Here is a 21,766-nt window from a genome sequence, read left to right as displayed (position 1 = left end):
CCCCCAACCTAGTGGTGACAACTAAAATGTCTCCAGACATTGCCAAATGTTCCCTGTGGGCCTCTTTTTGAGAACCATGGCTATGAGGTGATTTATTTATTTTTAAAAAAATTTTTAATGTTTATTTTTGAGTGTGAGAGAGACAGAGCTCAAGAGAGGGAGGGGCAGAGAGAGAGACACACACACACAGAATCCGAAGCAGGCTCCAGGCTCTGAGCTGTCAGCACAGAGCCTGATGCGGGGCTTGAACTCACAAACCAGGAGACCATGACCTGAGCCAAAGTCAGATGCATAACCAACTAAGCCTCCCAGGCGCCTCTGAGGTGACTTAGAAAGGAGTCAGATGGAGGCCTGTTCCTGACAAGGAACAGATGGAGGCCTAAGAAGGCTTCCCAGGAGAAGCGACTCATCTCACTCAGACATGTGGGACTTTGTGAGCAGCCAAGGGAGTGCTGGGGGTGGGGGGTGGAGAGGAGCTGGTGCGAAGGGATGGAAGCCACGGTCTGGGAACAGAGCAGCTCTGTTGTGGTCATGTGTGGTTCGGACAGAGGGGCTGGCTGAGAAAGGATGAGGCTGAGTGGGTAGCAGAAGTGAGAATCGGAGAATGGGTTCACTCCTTTTGACCTCAGGATAAACTCAACTCCTCACACACCTTCCTAAAACAGGCTGAGCAGAGCCTAGCATCTCCCACCTCTGGTTTCCACCTGAGCGCTTCCCTGTCCCCTCTGCCATGCTCTTCCCTAGCCTTTTATTGAGGGTTTCTCTTCCCGTCTAGTAATAACCATGATCCATTCTTCCAGGAAGGCCTCCTGTCTCACATGTGTGGGCTGTGCTGCTGTGCTCCATGCTCAGCTCTTTCGGGGCCTGCCTCTCCCCATCCAGAAACCCAGACAGACTGCTCTGCTTCCTCTCCCCCTGCTCAGCCTGGGCCTGGGGACCACGGCCAGGCTGTCATGTCATCAGAGTCTGGCCCGACACAGTGGAGTGAGGGAGAGGCCCTACACACCCAGTTAAGGGGCCTGTAAGGGGGGCAGGTTCCTTTATTTATTTATTTTTGGTAGTGAATGGGTTTGTGGTTGACTAAAACATCTAGAACACAAGAGTTGCTTAATCAAATGAATCAAGAGAAACGAGGTGGGGAAAAATACTCAAGTACATCTAATTTTCTGTTATTGAAGACAGTTCACCCAATGAGCACCTTGGCAAATAGTAAAAATAGCTCTCACATTCCCCGATGCACAAGCTGAAAACAGCCAACAGAAGAAACCACGGGGTGTGTGCCTCTACAAAAGCAAGACTTGATGCGGCCTCAAGTGAAGCCCGACCTGGTGCCGCATCTGGAGGGTGACACTCCAGTCACCCTCAGCCAGGAAAAAGACCCAAGGCCATAACCTCTGAATTCCCTGACTGTAAGCCAATGTGTGTCGGGTTAACACCAGCCCTTACCAGGCAAGGAGGGCTTTGCTTCCCCCTTAACCACCCTCAGAATATGTGGATGGCTCACAGCACATGGTCACCAGAGAAGGCATCCAAGATCATTCACTATCGTTATTACTTTCTCTGAGCTTCCTACAGTCAACGTCCTTCTGAAATGCAACACGGCACCTGGCCAGTGGAGAGTGAGTGCCATTACCACTAGGTTGGACCTGGGGCCTGCATTACTAAGAATGCAGTCTAAGTTTACTGCCATCACTTATGATCTAGAATCTTAGGCAAGACTAGTTTGAGAAAGCCATGGTCTACAGCATGTACCTCGCTTGAAGTCGTCTAACATGCTTGAGCCTCCTTTCTTCCCTCTGCCTCCCCCTGAGGCTTTGATTCATGAGAAGGCAGGCCTCTGAGGGACTCAGCTTTGTTATTCTGAGCCATACATCAAAGTGATACCAGGGAGCTCTGTTCTCTTCCTTGCCTGAACAGCCCTGGAACGGGGCCCGTGTTCCTGGTCTTCTGGTCCCACACTCGGCTCTGTACCCTGGGAAGGCAGAGAATGCTTCCCGATCACATTTCCCCAGCTACCGGCCACCCCCCGTCTTCCCAGCCGGCTAGCACACAGGCTGTTTGCTGGCAGGCAGCTAAATGGTCTCCCTTTTGTGAATGGTCAGGAGCACGAGCTACAGTGAGAGACACTTAACACAGAACCAGGCAGCTGCGCTCCCTTCAGCACAACACCTTCAGCAGGGTTTGGGACTCTCACAATCAGCAGCTCCATTTTCTCTTGGGCAGGGGCAAGGGAGGCAGCATCGTTTAACTCTCACAGGCCACATTACTTGGAGCATTTTCTTCTAAAAGGTTATTTGGGAAAGATCTTCAGAACCGACACTGGGGGTAAATCCAATCACTCTCAGGCTAATTTCATCCCTGGTAAGTTAAATGAAACAAATATCCCAGCTTCATGCTCAAGAACTGCCTTTACTAGTTAATCTTTAGGGATACAAATGTAGCTCTGAGCTTTTGGTTCTGTTTGTTTATTTATGTATTTAATCAAGTTGGGTATTTACACTGTAAAAAGAGCTAAGTAGCAAGGTTTCTAGTAGAAAACCACAGAACCAACTGACTGGACAATGCCTATTGGAAAAGGCTCAGCATCTGCTCACTGCTGTGTCCCGAGTCTTCTTGTCCTTTGCTTGGCCTCAGGGACCAATGGCTTATTGGTCCTCCAACCTGCCCAGCCTATTCCTACCGACTGTACTTGCTATTACACTTGCTACATGGGTTCCTGGAAAGGCCCATGGCTCCTCAGCCCCTCACTAAGGGGTCTTCTCAGAAAAACTCAGGCTGTCCTATGTGAAGCCATACCTCTCCCTGCCCCCAGAGGTCCCTCTCTATCTCCTTCACTCTGCTTTATTTTTCTTTATGGCACTTGATAGATAATTTGTATTTGATTCCTGTCTGTACTTTTTCTCATAAACCCAAATATTTGAGCTCCATGAGAACAAGAAGGACTTCCAAAAATCATTTCCTTTTGCCCCACTGTGTAGAACGGGGCCTAACACACAGAGGCAGCCCGTAACTATCTCTGAATGGATGAAGGGCCTGGACTTCCATGGTTTCCTCAATGAGTTGACATCCTTCCACACCGTTGGCATGGGGTGCTTGTTCTGAGAACATCAGCCTCCTCCTAAACCACAAACCCTGGAGCTCTGAGAGCACAACTCCATGTCTTAGCTGGCTAGAGAAGTCTACTCTGCACCTTTGGGGAAAGACTCGAAACACCCCATTGCGAGAACCCCACTATGCCCCCAATACCTTTCCACTTCTACTTGGAAAAAACCCAAACCTTTACACTGGAACTACCCAAGGGAAGCAAGCAGCAGCTGGCAGATGGGTGACAGACAACGCCTGGCCCCGGGGGCTGCTCTGCATCACGGACACATGTCCAGGAGCCTTGCTCAGGGCCAGGTGGCTGGCTGGGGGGCCACTCTTCTTCACCCACCTGCAACCCTGCACTAAGCCAGGCCTTTGGAGCAGATTCTGGACAGTGAGCCAGGACTCTGTGTCAAGGGCAGCCCTGGGAACCATGTCTCTTTCATCATGGACACAAAACAGCTCAACTATACAAGATGGCATAGCTGCACACGACAGTCGGCAGTCGGCATGGGGTAACAGCTTTACAGAAAAACCCATCACACGGGCTAAAAGGAGGGGAGGCCAAAGGCCTGGGGTCCAGCTGCTCTGGGTGGGGGAGGGGGGGAAGGGGGAGGCGGGGNCCACAGTGGGGAGTCCCTGCCCCCAGGGAGACCCAGCTTCCCCTCCCCTCCCCACCCCCCGCCACCCAAGGGCAGTGCAGCCACATGGCCAGACAATGGATATCATCAGCAGCGGGGAGCCCAAAGTTTTCCAGGATGCCAGTTCCAATAAAACATTTGCTGACATATCAAACCCATTAATTAACACCTACGAGCAGTCGGTTCCTCACTGTGCTCTGAACGTCTCATCAATCTTGCTCAAGGCAGAGCAGCCTCTAGACGAGCCCGAGAGGAAACCAATTGTCTGATTATTCAGCATGTGTTAAGATTGGACATGGTGCCTTTGACAAATATTAAACCCTCACCAAGCACACAAGACAAAGGGCAGGAGGTAGGGGAGAGCTAGTGCTGCTACTCACTCACCCCACAGCCCCCAGAATAAAATGGTTTTCCAGACCTGAGAGGAGGAGGCCATTTTGTTTCCACTTTCTCTCTTCCTGGAGACAGGTGGACACTGCACCTAAGGAATCATCTTATGCCGGTTTCTTCTCATGTTGTGAGCTTGGGATTTGCTTACACTTAGAGTCGGAGAAGGAGCTTTTCTTGTCCTGCCTCCCCACCTATTCTTCCCCTTCTTGCAGTGTCCTTGAGATTTTTCTTCTTGCCAGTTCCAAGCTCTCATTGTATTTAAGACCTGGCTCAACACACTCCTAGGAAACTAATTTCTTGAAGGAGTGAAGGAAGGAGCCTCTTCTCTGTTTTGCCCTGCCCAGGAAGAGTTTCATATATAAACCCTCAGGCTCCCTTGGATGGAAACTTGGACATTTTTAAAGCACCAAGTCCTCAAATCACAGTCCCCAAGGGGGGGCAGGGAAGGTGGCTGGGGAGCTGAGAAGTCAAGTGCTCTCCACGGGGGCAGGACAGGAGACAGCCAGTGTTCCTGCGGAGTACACACACCTCCTGTGTGTCTCTTCTCACCCGTGTGCACATGCAGGGGACCTACTTTGCCTTCCCTCCCAGGGTCACCAATCTCAAGGATTTCCAGTCCTAAATCTGGCCTCTTCTCTGCCTTTGGATTCCACAGTCTTGCTTTTTATTCACATAGAAGGGTTATCGTCCCTCTATAGCCACGGTTAATAGGCCACCAGGGCAAAATTCCACAGCTTGTAGGTGATAGGCTTATAGCTACATTCTAACAGGAGCTTCCTAGCACCCCATGCTTTATCCCAAAGAATGAAGTCCACCTCAGGCCTTCCAGGTCCCTCCTGGTAGGGGAGCTGACATACACAAAAGCTCCTACTTTTCTGTGCTAGGCTAGCCACCTCCACCAGGAAGCCCCATGTCTCACTTCATTCATCACCCAGTCCCTGCATGGACCTCATCTCTGATGCCTGGGAAAGTGAGGGATCAGGGAAAGCAGCACCTGGTGGTGCAGAAGTTCTGCCTGGGACAGGAAAATGTAGGCAAGCTCAACCTGAGCTGGCCCAACTGGCTGGATAGGCTGTCATCTCTAACAGTAGTCTGTATGTTCCCTAGTGGTGTCTGCGGGACCCTCAGGCCAGGAGAAGGTAGTGGACAGAGGAAGAGGGAAGCACTATGGAACAGGGCTGGGGTCCTTTTCCTTCTAGAGGCCAATGAATAGCATCTCACGGAGTTGGCCAGTTGCCTGAGAGATGATCACACTTTTAAGAAACAGACAAACATATGAGAGAACTAAGGCCAGTAAGGTTCCCATGTGGGCTTGGCAATGGGAAGTACAGGGATGAGACTCTGGCCATTGCACTGGCTACCTCAGGACCTTTTCTGTGGCAGCATTTAGCCTGCTTCAAGTTTTAAACACTTAAGGTTGTTATTCTAACATTCGGAACATTGAATCCTTCCCTCATCCTTAGATTCTCAACCCACGATGACTCTCCAGTGATGGAGGCACTAAACGATGGGGCGAGGTGCTATTTGCCCCGTGTTGTGGTCTGTGGGTCATTGCAGACATGCGGGAGCAAACGGCTGTGCCCTGCATCCATGAAGGGCTCTCCCATGGGCACTTGGCAAATCCCTGGTTTGAACAGTTATCCTGGGAGGGAAGGGAATCTGTATCCTGACTTTTGAGCTGGAGAAGAGGGGGCCAATCACAAGAAGTTCTATTTTACGTGGTAGAGAGAAAATCTTCAGAGCACACCAACCAGAATGGGCAAGTCTGGCTGAAACCATCAACACTGACATTTAAGGCAAAGTCCCCAAAGTAGGATCACCATGAGTAGGGATGTCTAGAGATTGCTCCAATCCCTCCAATATCAGGAAGGAAAGTCACTACCTCTGTACCATGCCTCTCGCTAACAGGGGCTCAGGCCACAAAGCTTACATGTGGCTCTTACTAGACTAGAAAGAATGTCATCTAGAAATATGCCCCAAGGCACACACGTGTGCTCTTTTCAGCAGATGCCACTGTGTTCAGCCAATGGTGAAACGCAACCCTTGTTCGGTGACTGGCACGTGCTCATGTGGGTTAACCCCAAAGCAGAAGACTTTGCATCTAAATGCAGAGGGACTGTCAGTTTGTGGGCAGAAGCCCCGGTAAAGTCTATGGCAATTTTACAGCTGGGAGAAGAAATGGTCTTGGAAGGATAGTTTGTTAGCCGGGCCACCGCCAAGCAACTCCCTCAGGCTTCGACGTACCTTTCTCAGCTCATCCTTCTCCTTGGTGTGGGTATCTTCCAGGATCTTGCGCTCCGAATGGGCCCTCTGCAGCTCCGCTCGCAGCCCCTCCACCTCCTCCTGCAGCCTCAGGCTGCTGTCCCCACCTTGGCTCTGCTGGTAGTGGGCCAGCTCCTTCTTCAACTTCTCTACCTCCATGGTGTGTGTGTAGGTGACCACCGACAATTGCTCCGACAGAGTCTTGAACTCTTTGTTCTGTGAGAGCACCAGCAGAGAGGGAGAGGAGAGAGCAAGGTAGAGAGTAAGGTTGTTGGGGCAGGAAAAAAAAAACAAAAACAAAAAACACATGAAGGCAGTTAAAAAAAAAAACAAAAAAAAAACCTTCCAAGGTGGAATTAAATCTCACAATCACCACATGCCTGAGTGCTTTCCTGGCATCTCCCCTAACAGAACTCTATTGTGAACCCAGGACAAATACAGGAAAAGAAAAACAAAAAAAAAAAACAAAACAAAAAACCCACCAAAGCTGACATTCAAGCAGTGTTTCTGGGCAGTGGCAGAGCTGGAAACTGGTGGACAGCAGTTAGTCGATGTTGGGCTGGACAGACCTGTCAGCCAATTTTTAAGTTGTAGGAACAGTGTAGCTGCCTTCCTGGATTTGCAGCCTTTGCTCTTCAGGTTTTCTTGCTCTTTCATACGGGGCCTCCTACCCTTGGACTCGCTGGCACAAAGAGCTGCAACCTAATCGCCAGCTCAGAGACAAAGGACCCCTTCAGCATCCCCTCTTCCAAGGAGGCCCTCTCGCCACCTGTCACCTCACCCTGTAAGACTGACTCCACAGACTGATGTCTTGGCAGATTTTGTCCATGTTGTTCACCGGGGACCCAAGTGAACAACAGGGAAGTGAGAAGCATCCCTCCACATGCCTGGTGCAGGTGTGGAAGGGCACTATAGAAAGGCTTGCACAGAGGAAACAGAGGAGCTGGGGCCAATGTTGACTGCTCATGTCAACATGGGCAAAAACTGGTGCTGCAGGAATTGAGAGCATCTGCTGCAAGCGGTCGGTGGGGAACGTAAAGAAGGCTCTCTGAGTAACTAACCGCCATTGATTGTTCTTCATTACTATTCTCTGTGGGAGCTCCAAGTAGACCAGAACTGGGCCTCAGGAATCAATTACTAATTCGCATCAGAAATTAAGCTTCACAGAAAGCCATGAAGAACAGCCAAAGAATGGCTGTTGGGCCCAGTGTATGATGCCATTCGTGCTGTGGGACCTCAAGCCTGGGATCTGCTGATGTTGTCCCAGCAGAACACTTCCTGCTTTCATGTCACAGAAAGAGGCTCTCCTGCAGTCCAGGGAGATCCTCTGGTTACAACTGGAAATGCCCTTATGTCTGGTCTGGCAGCCAGCCTTGATGTAAACACGAGAAATCCAGTTAGGCTGCATCTGTTTAGAAAACTCAATCTTGCCTATACTGATCCCTGCCCTGGTCTGGGTCCCTCTCCTGGAGGCTGAAGGGTCTCTGCACAGGGGAGTGGGCTCAGGGAGGGAGTGTGTGGTGGATTAGCCATATCAACTCTTCTCCACTCTGGACTAGCAGTGAGGTTCAGCCCAATAGTCACCTCCAGGTGGCATAGCTGGCTCAGATCACCATCAGAGTGGAGCAGAGGACTGGGCTCAGGGGTTTCTGGTTGGAGCTAGTGCAGGGTATAGAAGGAAGGCACATAATGTGGTGGCAGCAGCAAGGGGCACAGGCACCTCACACTCCCCTGTAAGATTCTAAGGGAGAACGATGTTTGGCAGATCAGCAGATGATGGCATCCTGCTATGGACACAGAGGACACCCTCATGCAAAGATAACATGATTCTCTAGAAGGATGGCTCTTTGTGGTGCCGACACCCAGGCGGATGTGGGACTCAGGGAAGCCAGGATGTTAAGAGTGGCTAGAGCCAGACAGACTTGTGTTCAGATCCCAGCTCTATCCCTGACCAGCTACATACGTCTGATCAGATGGCTCCACCTCTCTGTGCCCCAGTTTCCTCACGTGTGAAAGGGAGGCGATGGTAAGCCTTTCCTCAGAATTTCATCAAGATTCAGGGAGATCCTGGTGCCTGACACACAGTAAGACAGGGAGCTGTCTTCTTTGCTCAGTTCTATAAGGCCGTTCTGGTGGGAGGTGCTCTGAACTCTTGGCTGGCCACCTGAGGTGGTGGGGAGATTCCTAAGAGAAGCACTTGGACAGCTCCCTAGTTCATCATCAGCATCCAAAAACCATCGCTGGGGACTTGATGCAGCTGCACATTTCATGCTCTGCAGGCATGATTTCAGAAAGGAAGACCCCAGAAGAGCTCAGCAGTTTCCCATCTTATCCTCATGCCATGAGGTCCATATCAGGTGCCCATGACTGTGCAGCTAATCATGACATGGGAGGTACGGGGTGGGGGGGGGCTGCCCCCTCATAGACCCCTGACATGGGGGGTGCTGTGGGGGACTTGCTCCCGCATAGACCCCAGAAACCCTCCCTCCAATGATGGCTAAGCTCCTAGAGCTGCCTTTGTTCGTGTGACCTGGAGACCTGGCCCACTCTGTCCTGCCCCAGTGAAGGCGCTTTCCTAATACCAGAATCTGGGGATTTCTCAACAGACCTCTACTCTCCTCAGGTATCCTGAGAGGATGCTCACCCTGCCCCTCCTACTGAAGGGCACAGATCTGTCCTCAACTGCCAACAAGGAACCTGTCTGGGAAGGTAACTTGAGACTCTCTCCTATTTGTTACTTTTTCAAAAGCTTTTTTTCTTATCAAAGGTTTGCTTCATAAGAATTTTTAGGCTTCAAGTATGACCCCACCTGAAGGATATGGCATTCACCTATTCCTCTAGTCCATGATCCCAAGCCCTGTGCTGGTCTCTACTGCACTTTTGTATAAACCAGAAAGGGCACCACCTTCGGGGAGGGGGTAGGGAAGTCCACAGAGCTGCCTCTCTGCGTGGACATGGCCCCAAGGGTGCACAGATTTCTCAGGGCAGCAATGCTCCAGGGCTCATAGTTAGATGTGCATAAAATGGTCACAGGATGGTCTTTGGTCCTACTTGACCCCATAGCCAACTATCCTTGTGCACTGTTACAACCTGTTGAACTGTATGGAAGAGGCTTCAAATAGTTTCCAATTATGGTCTACAGATTCCTGGGGAAGGAGGTGAGGAAATCATTGCAAGATGACTGTCTGCATTATGAAAAAGAACGTTTCACATGTGCTACCAGCACTTACTGGGTGTTTAGTATGGGACAGGCACTGTACTACATAATTCACATATACCAACTCATCCATTCCTCAAAATCCTATGTAGTGAAGCTAATTAAATTCCCTTTTTCAGGGGCACCTGGGTGGCTCAGTCAGTTAAGCGTCCGACTTCGACTCAGGTCATGATCTCAAGGTTCATGGGTTCGAGCCCCGTGTCAGGCTCTGTGCTGACAGCTAGCTCAGAGCCTGGAGCCTGCTTGAGATTCTGTATCTCCCTCTGTCCCTGACCCTCCCTGCTCACACTGTCTCTCTCTCCCCCTCAGAAATAAATAAAACATTAAAAAAATTTTTTTTNGCTGACAGCTAGCTCAGAGCCTGGAGCCTGCTTGAGATTCTGTATCTCCCTCTGTCCCTGACCCTCCCTGCTCACACTGTCTCTCTCTCCCCCTCAGAAATAAATAAAACATTAAAAAAATTTTTTTTAAACTAAATTCCCCTTTCCAGTTCAGGAAACTGAGGTAGTGGAGGCCAAAAAACTGTGAATTACATATGCTGTTTCTCAAATGTACTTGGATGCTCTTGTGAATCATAAAACATCAATGAATTTAACATATCTACTGAGTGTATACTAAGTATACTGAATCAACCTGATTTAAGAGGCTACTAACTGAATCCACATGATTCTGTCATATTCTTCCAGATAACACATTTAAAACAGCATTGTACTCCTAAAGGTCTAAAACTTGACCCTCATTATAACAGAAAAATTGTAGATTCAAATGGCCTACTCACTCTACATGTTGTACCTGAATAAAGCCAGAATTGTAGAGAGCCACGTTCATAGGCTGTATCATTTTGGCTGAAAAATGTCACAGCACAGGCCTGTATCAGGGACACTGTAAGAAACGGTCCCAGGAACTGTTGCTGTATTTACTGGTGAAAGATATTCTGAAGGAGTGGTTTATGAGATTACAGGTTACAAAAACCCATAGGAAAAAGTTTCAGCACCAGGGACAGCTCCAATCCTCCTCAACAATTTTTCTCTTAAACTCTCAAGTGACCCTTTTTCCTTCTTTCTGTTTGCTTGGGAACTCGGTGCCAATTTTAGGTCTTGTCACTTTAGAGGGTGCACGAAACCTTAGATATGAATTTTGACGCTAACTTTGCCTTCGTGTTATCCTTCTATTTCCTCCTTTGCTGATTTCTGGGCAGTGGGAATACTTTTAAAACAAAACAAAAAAACTCTACCAGGTAATCTTACAGTGCAGCCTGAAGTTGGGAACCACTACTGTAGCCACATCACAGTATCAGTGAATTTTTGAGCTAGAAGTTACGTTAGGAATCTTAGGCCGATCTCCACTTACAGATTCAGCCATAATCCCAAGCTGCCAACTCTGGTACAAGTGTAACTGAGACAGAACTCAGGCCTCCATCCAGCTAGGGCTTTGTCCACTACCCCGTGCTGCTCTGACAAGTACTTTGGGGATGTCTTTGCTGATCCTCTCCTTCTGGCTTAAGAACCTAATGTGTCAGGAGAGCAGTGACCAGAGTTGTCTCCAGGCATTACACAAAGAACAGAAAGACACTCAATTCTACATGGCTAGCCCTATCTGCCAAGAGACTTCAATAAACAAGCATCTCTGAAGACCTGGTGCCAAGACTGTGCTGATGCCTCCTCTCACAACAGAGCGTCAAGCATGTTGGACACCAGGTCACACACCCCACTGTAGAAGGCCAACTGGTCCAAGGACAATGCCATCTATATGTGAATGAACCCAAAATAAAGCTAAGAGTTCTCCTTGGATTGAGGAATTCTCTGATGTCCCAAGAATCTCCTAATGTGCAGATCTCCTATAATTTGGCTGGGGACAGAACATTCTCTGGAGCCAGACCACCAAGTTTCAAGCCTAGCAATGCTACTTACTAGTGTGTGACCTTGGGCAGGATGCTTAGCCTCTCTGCCTCAGTTTAAAGTAGAGATGAGATGATCTCACAGGGTCATGGGAAGGATTACATAAATTAATACAGAAGAATAGTTGGGCAACAGAGGGAGGGGTACCAGGAAGCGGGATCTAAATCCACCCCTTTTGCCTCTTCTGATCACCCTCTGCACGTAGGGCACCCTGCCCAGGGTGGATAGCACCTGCCACCACTCACAGATGTTTGCCGAGCAGGAAGCTTAAGGCAAACAGCTCTTTTTTAAAAATAGGCCTTTTAAATCTGCTTCCCTTTGATGTTCCAGCACGTGGGTTGAAAAATATCAGATTTATTTTTAACCTCTCAAATTAACTTCAGAAATCAGCAATGCCAGTGCAGGGCCCTGGGGCTGGGAACGGAGGGCTATGGTGACTGGGCCGTACCCAGAGCTCCTGGCAGGGAGTGGGATGACCAATAAAGCCACTTGTCTATCTGACTACACTTGACTCAGAAGGTTAACTGACAATTTTTTAATACCTGTTTTATATTTATTTTTGTAGCACCCCTTTCTAATGAAACATTTCTGAAAATGCATTCTATAAAAAAATAATACAGTGATAAGCTGCTTTATCTTTTGACTCATTTAATTAAATACTTATTGTAAAGTTACTAGTAAATTCATTTAAAAATTTTGTTGTCTGTTTAGGACCCAGTTAAATTTTTAGAATTTTGCAAATAATGGGCAAATTTTTACTGTGCAAAAGTCTTCGGTGGTCAGTCATCACTGGCCACAACAATGACAGTAATAATAATAAAACCTAAGCCCTCCCCCCCACCCCACGTACTTGAGTTTTTCAAACAGTCAATCCTTTCCACTCCTGTCCGTCTGGGCAGATGTGTCTCCCTCCATGACTGGACATGATCACTGCAGGCTGACCTGGGGCAGGTACCCAGTGTCCTCTGCCCTGCGCTTGAACTTTCCATATTGCTTCCTCACTAAGTACTCAAGCAAACAAGACACTCCGTGGAACTCACACCGGGAACATAAATATCCAGGACAACAGCTTTTTCTTGAGAAGTCTGGTTTTTTGCAAGAGCAGAGAAGCAGGGACATTTTACTACGGTCTATACGATACTTCTGGGCTGCTGTATGGGGTACATGGGTTAAGTACAAAACGGCTTATTTATTTTCTTGCCCTATTGGGGTCACGTGAAGCTTAAAAAACGTCCAGCCTACAACAGATGCAATACAATGGAGTGAGTTCCAGGGCAGTGCCTGGTGACTCCAACTTGGATTCTCTCTCCACACCACACAAGCACATGTAGCATTGTGTTCTCTCCCTCCCTTTCCCCTGTCCTTTCTCAGGAGGTGCTTGAAACCCTCCAGGCCACTGCAGAAGCCTGCTTCTATGGTCATCTTACTACCCTGCACGACGCAAAGTAACTGTGAGCCTGCTTGTGATGCTGGGAACCCATGTGAGCAAGGAAGACACACAGGGAAGGACTAACAGTTTAGTTATGTTTGGGGTTAAGAAAACTAGCATCGCTCTCATTATGGCTGTGGGCTCAGACAGGCCAGGTTAGAATGCTGGTTCTCGAACTTTCTAATTCTGTGACCTCAGCAAGGTACTTGAGGTCCCTGATCCACAATTTCCTCATCTGTAAAATGACTTCACAAAGTTGCTTAAGGATCAAATGCGAGTGCACATGAAACACCAATCCCAGGGTGTGGCATGTGGGAGTGCCCAGGAGATCATCAGGGTAGTGGACGCCATTGGCCACACTGGCTTAAGGCTGCTCCCTTGCAATACAGCATCCACATGTGTCAAAGCCATCCTCTGTTCACCAAGCCTAAGCACCAGAAACAATCGAGCGCCAAATAGAGTTGTTCCAAAGAGGAGAATTAAGGAAGACTGGCCACTGGAGCCACCAAAGAGTGGGTGTGTGGGAGCGTGAGCATGTGTGCCTGCCTCATCTTTCTGACCTGGTGGAGGGGCTGGGCATCCTGGGCTTGGTTTGGATTCCCTGCAGTGCCCTGCACAATACCCCACACACCCGTAGGGACCCAACCAATGACTTGTCACCTGTGGGACTGGTTGAGAAGGTGGTTGGGGCAGGAAAAGGAAAAAGCATAGCATAAATAGTGGTAACCATTTCCTGGGCTCCCTACTGCGTACCAGATCCTCCATGCATGTTCAATCACTTCTTCTTACAGCCCTAGCCTCCGTGCATGTTCAATCACTTCTTCTTATAGCCCTAGCAGCTCCATTTTATGGATAAGAAAACTGAGGTTCAGAGGGATCAGGTCACTTGACTTCTAAGCAGCAGAGTTGAATTTGAATTGGATTCTGAGTTCAAAGCATGTGCTCTTCCCATCACACAACGCAACAGAGGCAGAAGAGCAAAGTAGTAAAGAACATTGGCTCTAGGGCCAAACCAGTGAGGTTTGAATCATGGCCTTTCCAAGGTCACCTGTGTGACCTTCACCTGTAAATAATGGAGGATGATACTGTGCACCTTATGGGGCTGTTGTGAGGGTTAAATGAGTTAATACGAAGCACCAGGACAGTGCCTGTAGGCAGGGAACCCTCCATCAATGGCTGCCTCTATAAGAGCAGGAGACCATGGATTTGGGCTACTGTATCCACTTTCTCTTGCCGCTATAACAAATCACCATAAAGTTACCAATATAAATGCATTACCTTATGGTTCCAGAGGTCAGAAGCCCTAAAAGAGGTCAGAGCAGGGCTGTGTTGCTCCTGAAGGTTCCAGCGAAGAAGCCATGTTCCTGCCTTTTCTAGTTCTCAGAGGCTGCCTGCATCCTGGGTTCATGGCCCTGCCTCACTCCAACCTCTGTCACCACATCTTTTCTGAGTCTGACTCTCTTGCCTCCCTTTTACCAGGATCCTTGTGAATATACTGGGCTCACTCAAATAATCCAGGCTCATCTTCCCATCACAAGATCCTTAATTACACCTACAAAGTCCCATTTGCCATGTGAGGTCTCAGGTTCACAGGCCCCGGGGATTAGGGTGTGAACATCTTTGGGACAGGATTCTGTCTGCCACAGTCAGTAGACATTCCTGCAGAGTCAGGGGGATACTCTCGGGACGTCTGTGTTCCCTCAGGTCTCTTACAGCCCTAACAGCCCCCATTTTATGGATAAGAAAACCGAGGCTCAGAGGGACACAGGCAGTTCCCTGGGGATTTCTCTCAAACGTGTCCCCTGGTGTCTCCTGCAGCCCCCAACCCCAGGCAGGGAGCTCCCGACACTGACCTGGTCATCAATTTTCCGCTGCAGCTGAACCACCTTGTTCTCCATGCCCACATTGAGACGTTTCAGGTGCTCTGCTGAGCGGGCCTCAATCTTGAGGGCCTTCAGCTCCTGCTTGGCCTTAAGCATGCGGAAGCCACACTGGATGACGATGGCCGCGCTCCGAAGCCGCTGAAAGCACCTCCGCGCCATCCAGCCCCGCACGTGCTTCTGGAGGAGGGTGGCCTTGTGCTCCATGAGGACCTGGGAGGGGAGAAGCACACACTGTTGGGTTTGCGCTGCAGGAAAGGAATGAGGGAGGCTCCCACACTGCCTGGAGGAAGGGAGAGCCAAGGCAGGCCTCGGCTTCAGGAGATCCCGAGAGGACACGCCCTCCCTCACATACAGTTTTGGTGGCCATTTGTTTCATGAACAAGTTTTAACTAAGTTCTGCAGTGGCCTGTATACCTGCAGAGAAGCAGCTGGTCTGCTGCTACTCATTTTTAGTAGTTTGCTTTACTTTCTGTTTTATTCGTTAAGGAACCAAGGCATAAAAACCTCCCAAGTTGGAGGGAGTCTGAAGATGAACTCTGCCGGTATCTTCCCGTCTAACAGATTCACATCCCCTCTCTGGTGGTGGTGGTGAGCCCAGAGAAGGAGATTCTATAGCGTCCATGAAGAGCCAATGATGTATCGGTACAAATTTGGCTTGTAATTCCCTTTCTTTTTTCTATCAAGTTAACATCACTCAGAAAATGAGATCAATGTGTTTACCCTAACCCCCTGCAAAATAAACAGCTTGGGGGATAAATGAGCAAACACACCCAGTATCACAGCTGGGTTCAAGCCTAGTGCCTCCCTAATGTCACCTGCCCCTTCCCTGATATCACACAGATGTCACTCATCTCCCAGGAATGTTCACAGAACTACCTCCCACTGACCTTGGTTTCCCCATATTACATCGCTGGGCTCCACCCTAGTGTCTGATCACGTTAGGTTTTTCATGGTCACTTCAGTGTGTTATTATTTAGAAAATCCTACCTTCTCTGATCATAAAAGAGAAAAATGTTCTCTTTAGGAATAAAGAGTATCTTAGACATTTCCTTCTGATCTGTCCTTCATCCTAGCTTTGAGCCATGGCCGGGTAGGGAGGTCAGGGTCCTGCCGACCTGCCTTACCTTGCTGGGCTTCAGATTCTGAACTCGTTAAACGAAGGGGTGAGACCTGGTGACGCTTATATTGCCCCCTGCTCTCAAGCCTGAGCTAGCCTGAGACAGGTCACCAGGCTCTGCCACTGGCTAAGTGCCCTTGGCCAGGTGACAGGTTCCCCAAGCATCTCAGCTATCAAAGAGGCCCAACGATACGCAGCCATCTGACCTAGGATGGTTACTCTCGCGTGTGGACTTGCCTGGCCTCAGGATGCCCTGATTAAACACTGCTTCTGGGAGCGTCTGAGGTGTTTCTAGAGAAGATGAGCATTTGAATGAGGCGCGGGGGGGGCTGTCATCATTCCTAAGGGCCAGAAGAGAACAAAAGGCAGAGGAAAGAGGAATTGGCCCCTTTCCTCCTGACTCGTTGCTTGAGTTAGGACATCTCATTTCTCCTGTGCTGGGACTGGGATTCACACTATTGGCTCCTCTACTTCTTAGGCCTTAGGACGTGGACTGAATTACACCACTGGCTTTCCTGGGCCTCCAGCTGCTGGATGGTAGATTATGGGACATCCCAGCATCCATAACCATGTGGACAATTTCCTGAGAGGCCCCACATGTGTGTATACACACACAGAAGTTCCATTTCTCTGGAAGACTAACACCACCATACCTCATGGGACTTGGAAAGGATTCAGTGGGAGCAAAGGTGTGAAATCACTTAGAAGAAAGCTAGGAGCACCCCCACAATGTTTGCGGTGGTGACAATCCATCTGCTGCTGCTTTAGCTCCCGGTCTGCAGCCCCCGAGTCCCCGGGTTGGGGGTGGGCTACACACCTGCTGGTAGATTCTCCGCACGAACATGCCCCGAGTGAAGGCCTGGATGGTGACGGCAGCCCTGCAGACCCTCTGGTAGGCCAGGCGGGCCCTCCGCATGCGGTACTGCTTCTGGAGCACAATGGCGGCTCGTGTCCTTCGCAGATGCTGGGCCAGCCTGGGGAGGGAGAGTGCAGGTGGGCCCTGCTGATGGAGGCCTGGGAGCCATGTGTGAATGCAAGCCTCTCCCCCAGTCCTGCCTGGGCACTCCAGGCCGAGCCCATGCTGATCATGCTCACAGAACGCAGCGAGGCCACATGCACCTGAAGCTCAGGGTGCATGTGAGCTTCAGGTGCATGTGTTGTCTAAGCAGTCTTTCCACAAGTTTAAAGCTTAGTCTGAGCCTCCCAAGCCCCTGATCCCCATCTGCTCATTCCCCCTCCCGTGAACCCCTCACACCAACCTAGGCAGTCCCTAGCAACACCACGTGTTTATGCCTCAGTCAGTCTCTGGTACTTCACTCAGCTTGGAGATGACAGGAGCCAGCTCTCCATCATGCCCCCCATATGTAGTAAGGGCCTGGCCCGTAGGTGCTTGGTGTATATCTGCTGAATGAATAAAACCTTCACAGGCCTAAACCCCTATCTCCTTGCTCTCTCATCTCCCCTGCCCTTTCCACCCTGGAAACACAATGCACAGACACCTACTTTCCTGTTTCACTTCTACATTCCCCACCGCACCTCCCAAGTAAGACAAAGTCAGTCTGACACTTCTCACCCTCCTTCAGGGCTCTGCTTGGTGTCAGGCTCATAGCCAGTGCTCAGAGACTCAGAATATTAAAAGCTAGAATGGCTCTCAGAAGTCCTCTAGCAGAGCCCTGGAGCCCCCAAGGAGGGAACCCACCAGCCCCACCCTGCCTGAAGTGAGTCTGACTGCACCAACTCTTCATAAGTTCTTTCTCCCTACGTGGGCCCTGCATGTCCCCTGGGGCATGAACTCCTACAGGGAGAACACAGGTCAACTGTTTTAGGTTCTCACCATCTGTTGCGTACGACAGAACTGCACACGCACGTAATGACTTGGCTGTTGGCACAGACTGCCGACAATTACTTAGTGTTGATGCTACTGACAACTTTCTATTTCTATAGCTTTGGTTCCAGAGATCATCAATGGTGTTTCATCATCTCTGGTTAAGCCTGGATAAACAGCCTATGGCAAGGACGGGAAGGAAAGCAGGCGCAATCTCTAACTTTCTCATACAAAGGATGCCTGCTCTGGCTTCTAACTCGGGGGTTTTTCCTTTTAATGTTCCAGCACAAGTGACTGAACAGCCACTTGTCAAAGTTTGGCTTCCAAATGCAAGACTTCAGGGCATTGGTCATCACTTCTCCAAAGAAATCCCTGTATCGAGTGGGTGGATCTAGAACCAGGGTTGGGTCTTGCCATGACCAACGTGCCCCTCAGTGGAGGTGCTCACGCCGTTTGGTACTTTATCGATCCAACCAGACCAGGTGGGAGGGAAAGTAGTTTCTGCTGCACGGTGCCTGGCTGAGGGTCCTGACTGGCACCCAGGCTCTGCCCCTGCATAGCCGCCTTGTGGTTAAAGTCATACCCTCAGTGCGAGTGAATTTACATAGGAACCTTCCAGGATCTTTCCAGCTCTCATTCCCAAACTCCCAAGGGATTTGGAAACTGGTGTCGTAAAACAATGAAGCTGAGTGGAAGGTGTGAAGGCTGAATTGGTCTCCTTTTCTAAAAGATTACTTTGGGATTTAGGCAAAGGGGAATAGTGGCTTTGTGGCACACACAGCCCATTCTAGATTAGTACTGGTGGGATGGGGACAGACTGGGAGAACCAGGAGACTCAGAGCCAGAGCTAGACTTACACCCTCAGGTGAGAAGCACATGGGAGACACGTGCCCAGTTCCTAGGAGAAAGCTGGGGTGCAGACAGAACCACTCATCAGGCTGAGAGAGGCCAACCAAGTCCCCTTTCCCCAGAACTTGCCACACCAGATGCGCCCCAGTTTGGCTCACCTGCGGGCCAAGAGTCCTCGGCAGTACCTCTGCAGAGTTAAGGCAGTCGCCTTCAGCCTGCGGTACTTCACCTTCTGCAACCAGCCCCGGACAGTTTTCTGGATCATGATCGTGGCTGCCCGGAACTTGTCAGCCCGAAGCTTCTCCAGGTAAGCCACCTGGCCTGCCCGGAAGAAGATCTTGGTGCGGCCAAACTGGAACTTGTCGGGATCCTTTATGAGGCAGGGAGGGGAGCATCAGTGAGGTACCATTCCCTACCACCTGCTCCTTCCATGCAGAGTTCCCTGGTCAGAGCTTGCACACCCCTGCTCCTTAGACACACCCCAACTCTCAGCATTCATTGGACATGAAGTCCCTACTACTGGAAACCCAGGCTATGGTGTCCAGGACGCAGCACTGAACAAGATGCCTGTCCTCAAGCAACTGACATCATGGTGAGAGTAGAAAGGCAAAGTTTTCAGACAGTGGCAAAGGTTATGAAGACAATAAAATTGGGGATTTAAGGGTGGGATGGGGATACTTAAATAGGGTAATCCTAGAAGGCATTTTTATGGAGGTGGTATTTGAGCAAAAACCTAAATAAACTAAAGGAGGTATTCCCAGGGGAATGTAGGAGAGGAAAGTTCCAGGAGAAGAGCAGAGCAGATGCAAATGTTCTGTGGTAGTGAAACCTGAGTATGTTTGAGGAACAAGAGAGCCAGGAGGGTTAAGTGTGGGGGCAGGAGAAATAAATCACCAAAGGCCTTGCAGGCCACAGTACGCAACTGGGATGTGGGGCGGGGTGGGATGAGCCAGCCGTGGCCTCATCACAAACCCCAGTGGGCTGTACTAACATTTTTACTTTCTGCTTATGCCGAGATGTGAAAAAAGTACCCACACACGTGAAGGGACTTTTCTTTTAGAGTTGCGGATGTTGGAAAATGGATGAACATCTCAAACAGTTTTAAGAAGGATCGAGGCCAAAAAGGGCTGCAAACTCCCCCAAATCCCCAACTCTCAGGGCATCTGGGCAAGCCTCCGGGGGTGCGTCCAGCTCACCTTGATGAGGCTTTCCAGGACAGACCTGCAGATGGCCTTTTTGTCCGTGTTGGCGAGCTCTCTCTTCTTGACCAGCACCCGATACCGGTTGAAGAAGTCGTGGTAGGCCCACCTGGAGGGAAAGCAGGTGCATCAGGCGGCACGTCCTGCTCCCCAGCCACACAAGGGCCCCAGCCATCTCAAGGCCCCATGCGGTCGCTAGTCCTGGGGTGAAGCTGTTCTCAGAGCAGTAAAAACACATTCCTGGGGCTTGTCATCTTTCTCCAATCTGAGAGTTTCAGTGTGTGGCTGAATTATACAATCATGAGCAGGAGAGGGAAAAGGAGGGTTTCAGAGATCTCTCTGCGAGGACCGGCCAGAGGCTGAACCACTCACAGGGTTTCTGTCCAAGCAAAGGCACGGAGCTCCCCTCTGCTGCTGGAGGGGAGCTTTGCCTGGAATGCAGCTTGGTTTTAAATGTTGTTTTTCTTTTATTGATACTTCTCATTTAAAACCTTTATAAAAAAGAGAGACATCATGAGTGGGGGAGAGGGGAGGGAGGAAGACAAGAGAATCCCAAGCAGGCTCCACACGGTCAGTGTAGAGCCTGACGCGGGGATCGAACCACAAAACCGTGAGATCATGGCCTGAGCTGAAACCAAGAGTCAGAAGCTTAACCGACTGAGCCACCCAGTTGCCCCAATTAAATGCAGAAAACATACATTAGCAAATAAAAGGTGGCCATATCTTAATCCCTAATGACACTACCATTCACACATTTTGGTACACTTTAGAAGGAATCTTTTAAAAAATTTTTCTTGATGTTTATTTTTGAGAGACAGAGTATGAGCAGGAGAGGGGGCAGAGAGAGGGAGACACAGAATCCGAAGCAGGTTCCAGGCTCTGAGCTGTCAGCATGGAGCCCGAAGCAGGGCTCGAACCCACGAACCGCAAGATCATGACCTGAGCTGAGGTTGGATGCTTAACCAGGCCACCCAGGTGCCCTGGAACCATCTTTCTGCCCAAAGTAGAGTTCACTTATGATTTTTCCTCTTTCATTAGAGTAATGCAAGCCCACCATGAAGGATGTATTCAGCAACTCCCTTTAAAAAAAAAAAAAGCACTCACAAATAAGTGTGCTTTAGTATGTTCTGGAAAGGAATCTTTCAGGAGACCTTAAGTCAGGCTCTTGACCTCTGAGGAAATCTCTAAACACATGCAAACTTTTCAAGGAGTGAGCAGTTTCCTAGGCCTAGGCCGGGTCTGACCCCTTTCTCCTGAAAGCAACCTTCATCCACACAGATGTCCTCTGACCCTCCTTGCTCCTTTTCCTGGGCTCCAGAGGGGACGCTCACAACCTCCTCACATCACACATTCTGCTTCCACACAATCCTACTCTAAGGAGATGGCATTTCCCATCTAAACCCCATGCAGGTGAGCTCAGCCATCTGTCCCCACTGGTTCTGCATCCTTGGCAGAGGCATCCGGCAGCCCCAGCTCGCCCCGCCGGAGGCATCGAGGGCTGCCACACACACCCTGTCTGCGACAACACACACGGGCCTCATAACCAGTTTGAGACTGTGCATCTGGGGCCTGGCTGAGTGAGCGTCCTGTGGGCTTGTTCATCTCACTCATTCTCATGTATTAACTGGGGTGGGGGCACCTGGGTGGCTCAGTTGGTGAAGCATCTGACTCTTGCTTTCAGCTCAGGTCTTGATCTCACAGGTTCTTGAGATGGAGCCCTGCATCAGGCTCCATGCTGAGCGTGGAGGCTGCTTGGGATTCTCTCCCCACCCCCCACTCCTGCCCAGTGCACCCTCTCTCATAATAAATCAACATTTAAAAAGGTTTACAAACTAAAATTTTTAAGTATTACTAGGGAGTAAATGGATAACACCCCTTCTCCTGGAGCACATTTGCCTTTAAACGGGGTCCCTTCAGAAATTTCATCCAAAGACCAGAGCACAGTGGAGTATTAGGTACTCCTGGTGGGTGG

At 49.8% G+C, this 21,766-nt stretch overlaps 1 protein-coding gene across 1 annotated transcript in view; it reads right to left on the bottom strand.

The window, feature by feature from the left end:
• Positions 1–21,766, bottom strand: part of MYO5B (myosin VB) — a 307,312-nt gene that overhangs the window by 47,875 nt on the left and 237,671 nt on the right. Inside the window, exons 18-22 of the mRNA XM_077777644.1 lie at positions 19,792–19,903; positions 18,754–18,965; positions 16,739–16,895; positions 14,775–15,014; positions 6,360–6,593 (exon numbers count right to left, since the gene is read on the bottom strand). Coding sequence (XP_077633770.1) covers positions 6,360–6,593; positions 14,775–15,014; positions 16,739–16,895; positions 18,754–18,965; positions 19,792–19,903 — 955 coding nt within the window. The remainder of the gene's footprint in view (positions 1–6,359; positions 6,594–14,774; positions 15,015–16,738; positions 16,896–18,753; positions 18,966–19,791; positions 19,904–21,766) is intronic.

Source organism: Crocuta crocuta, unplaced genomic scaffold, assembly GCF_008692635.1.
Source record: "Crocuta crocuta isolate KB4526 unplaced genomic scaffold, BGI_CrCroc_1.0 scaffold36, whole genome shotgun sequence".
NCBI classification, from domain to species: Eukaryota; Metazoa; Chordata; class Mammalia; order Carnivora; family Hyaenidae; genus Crocuta; species Crocuta crocuta.
The sequence above is the reverse complement of the archived record's forward strand: the minus strand, read 5'-3'. Positions and strand labels throughout refer to the sequence as shown.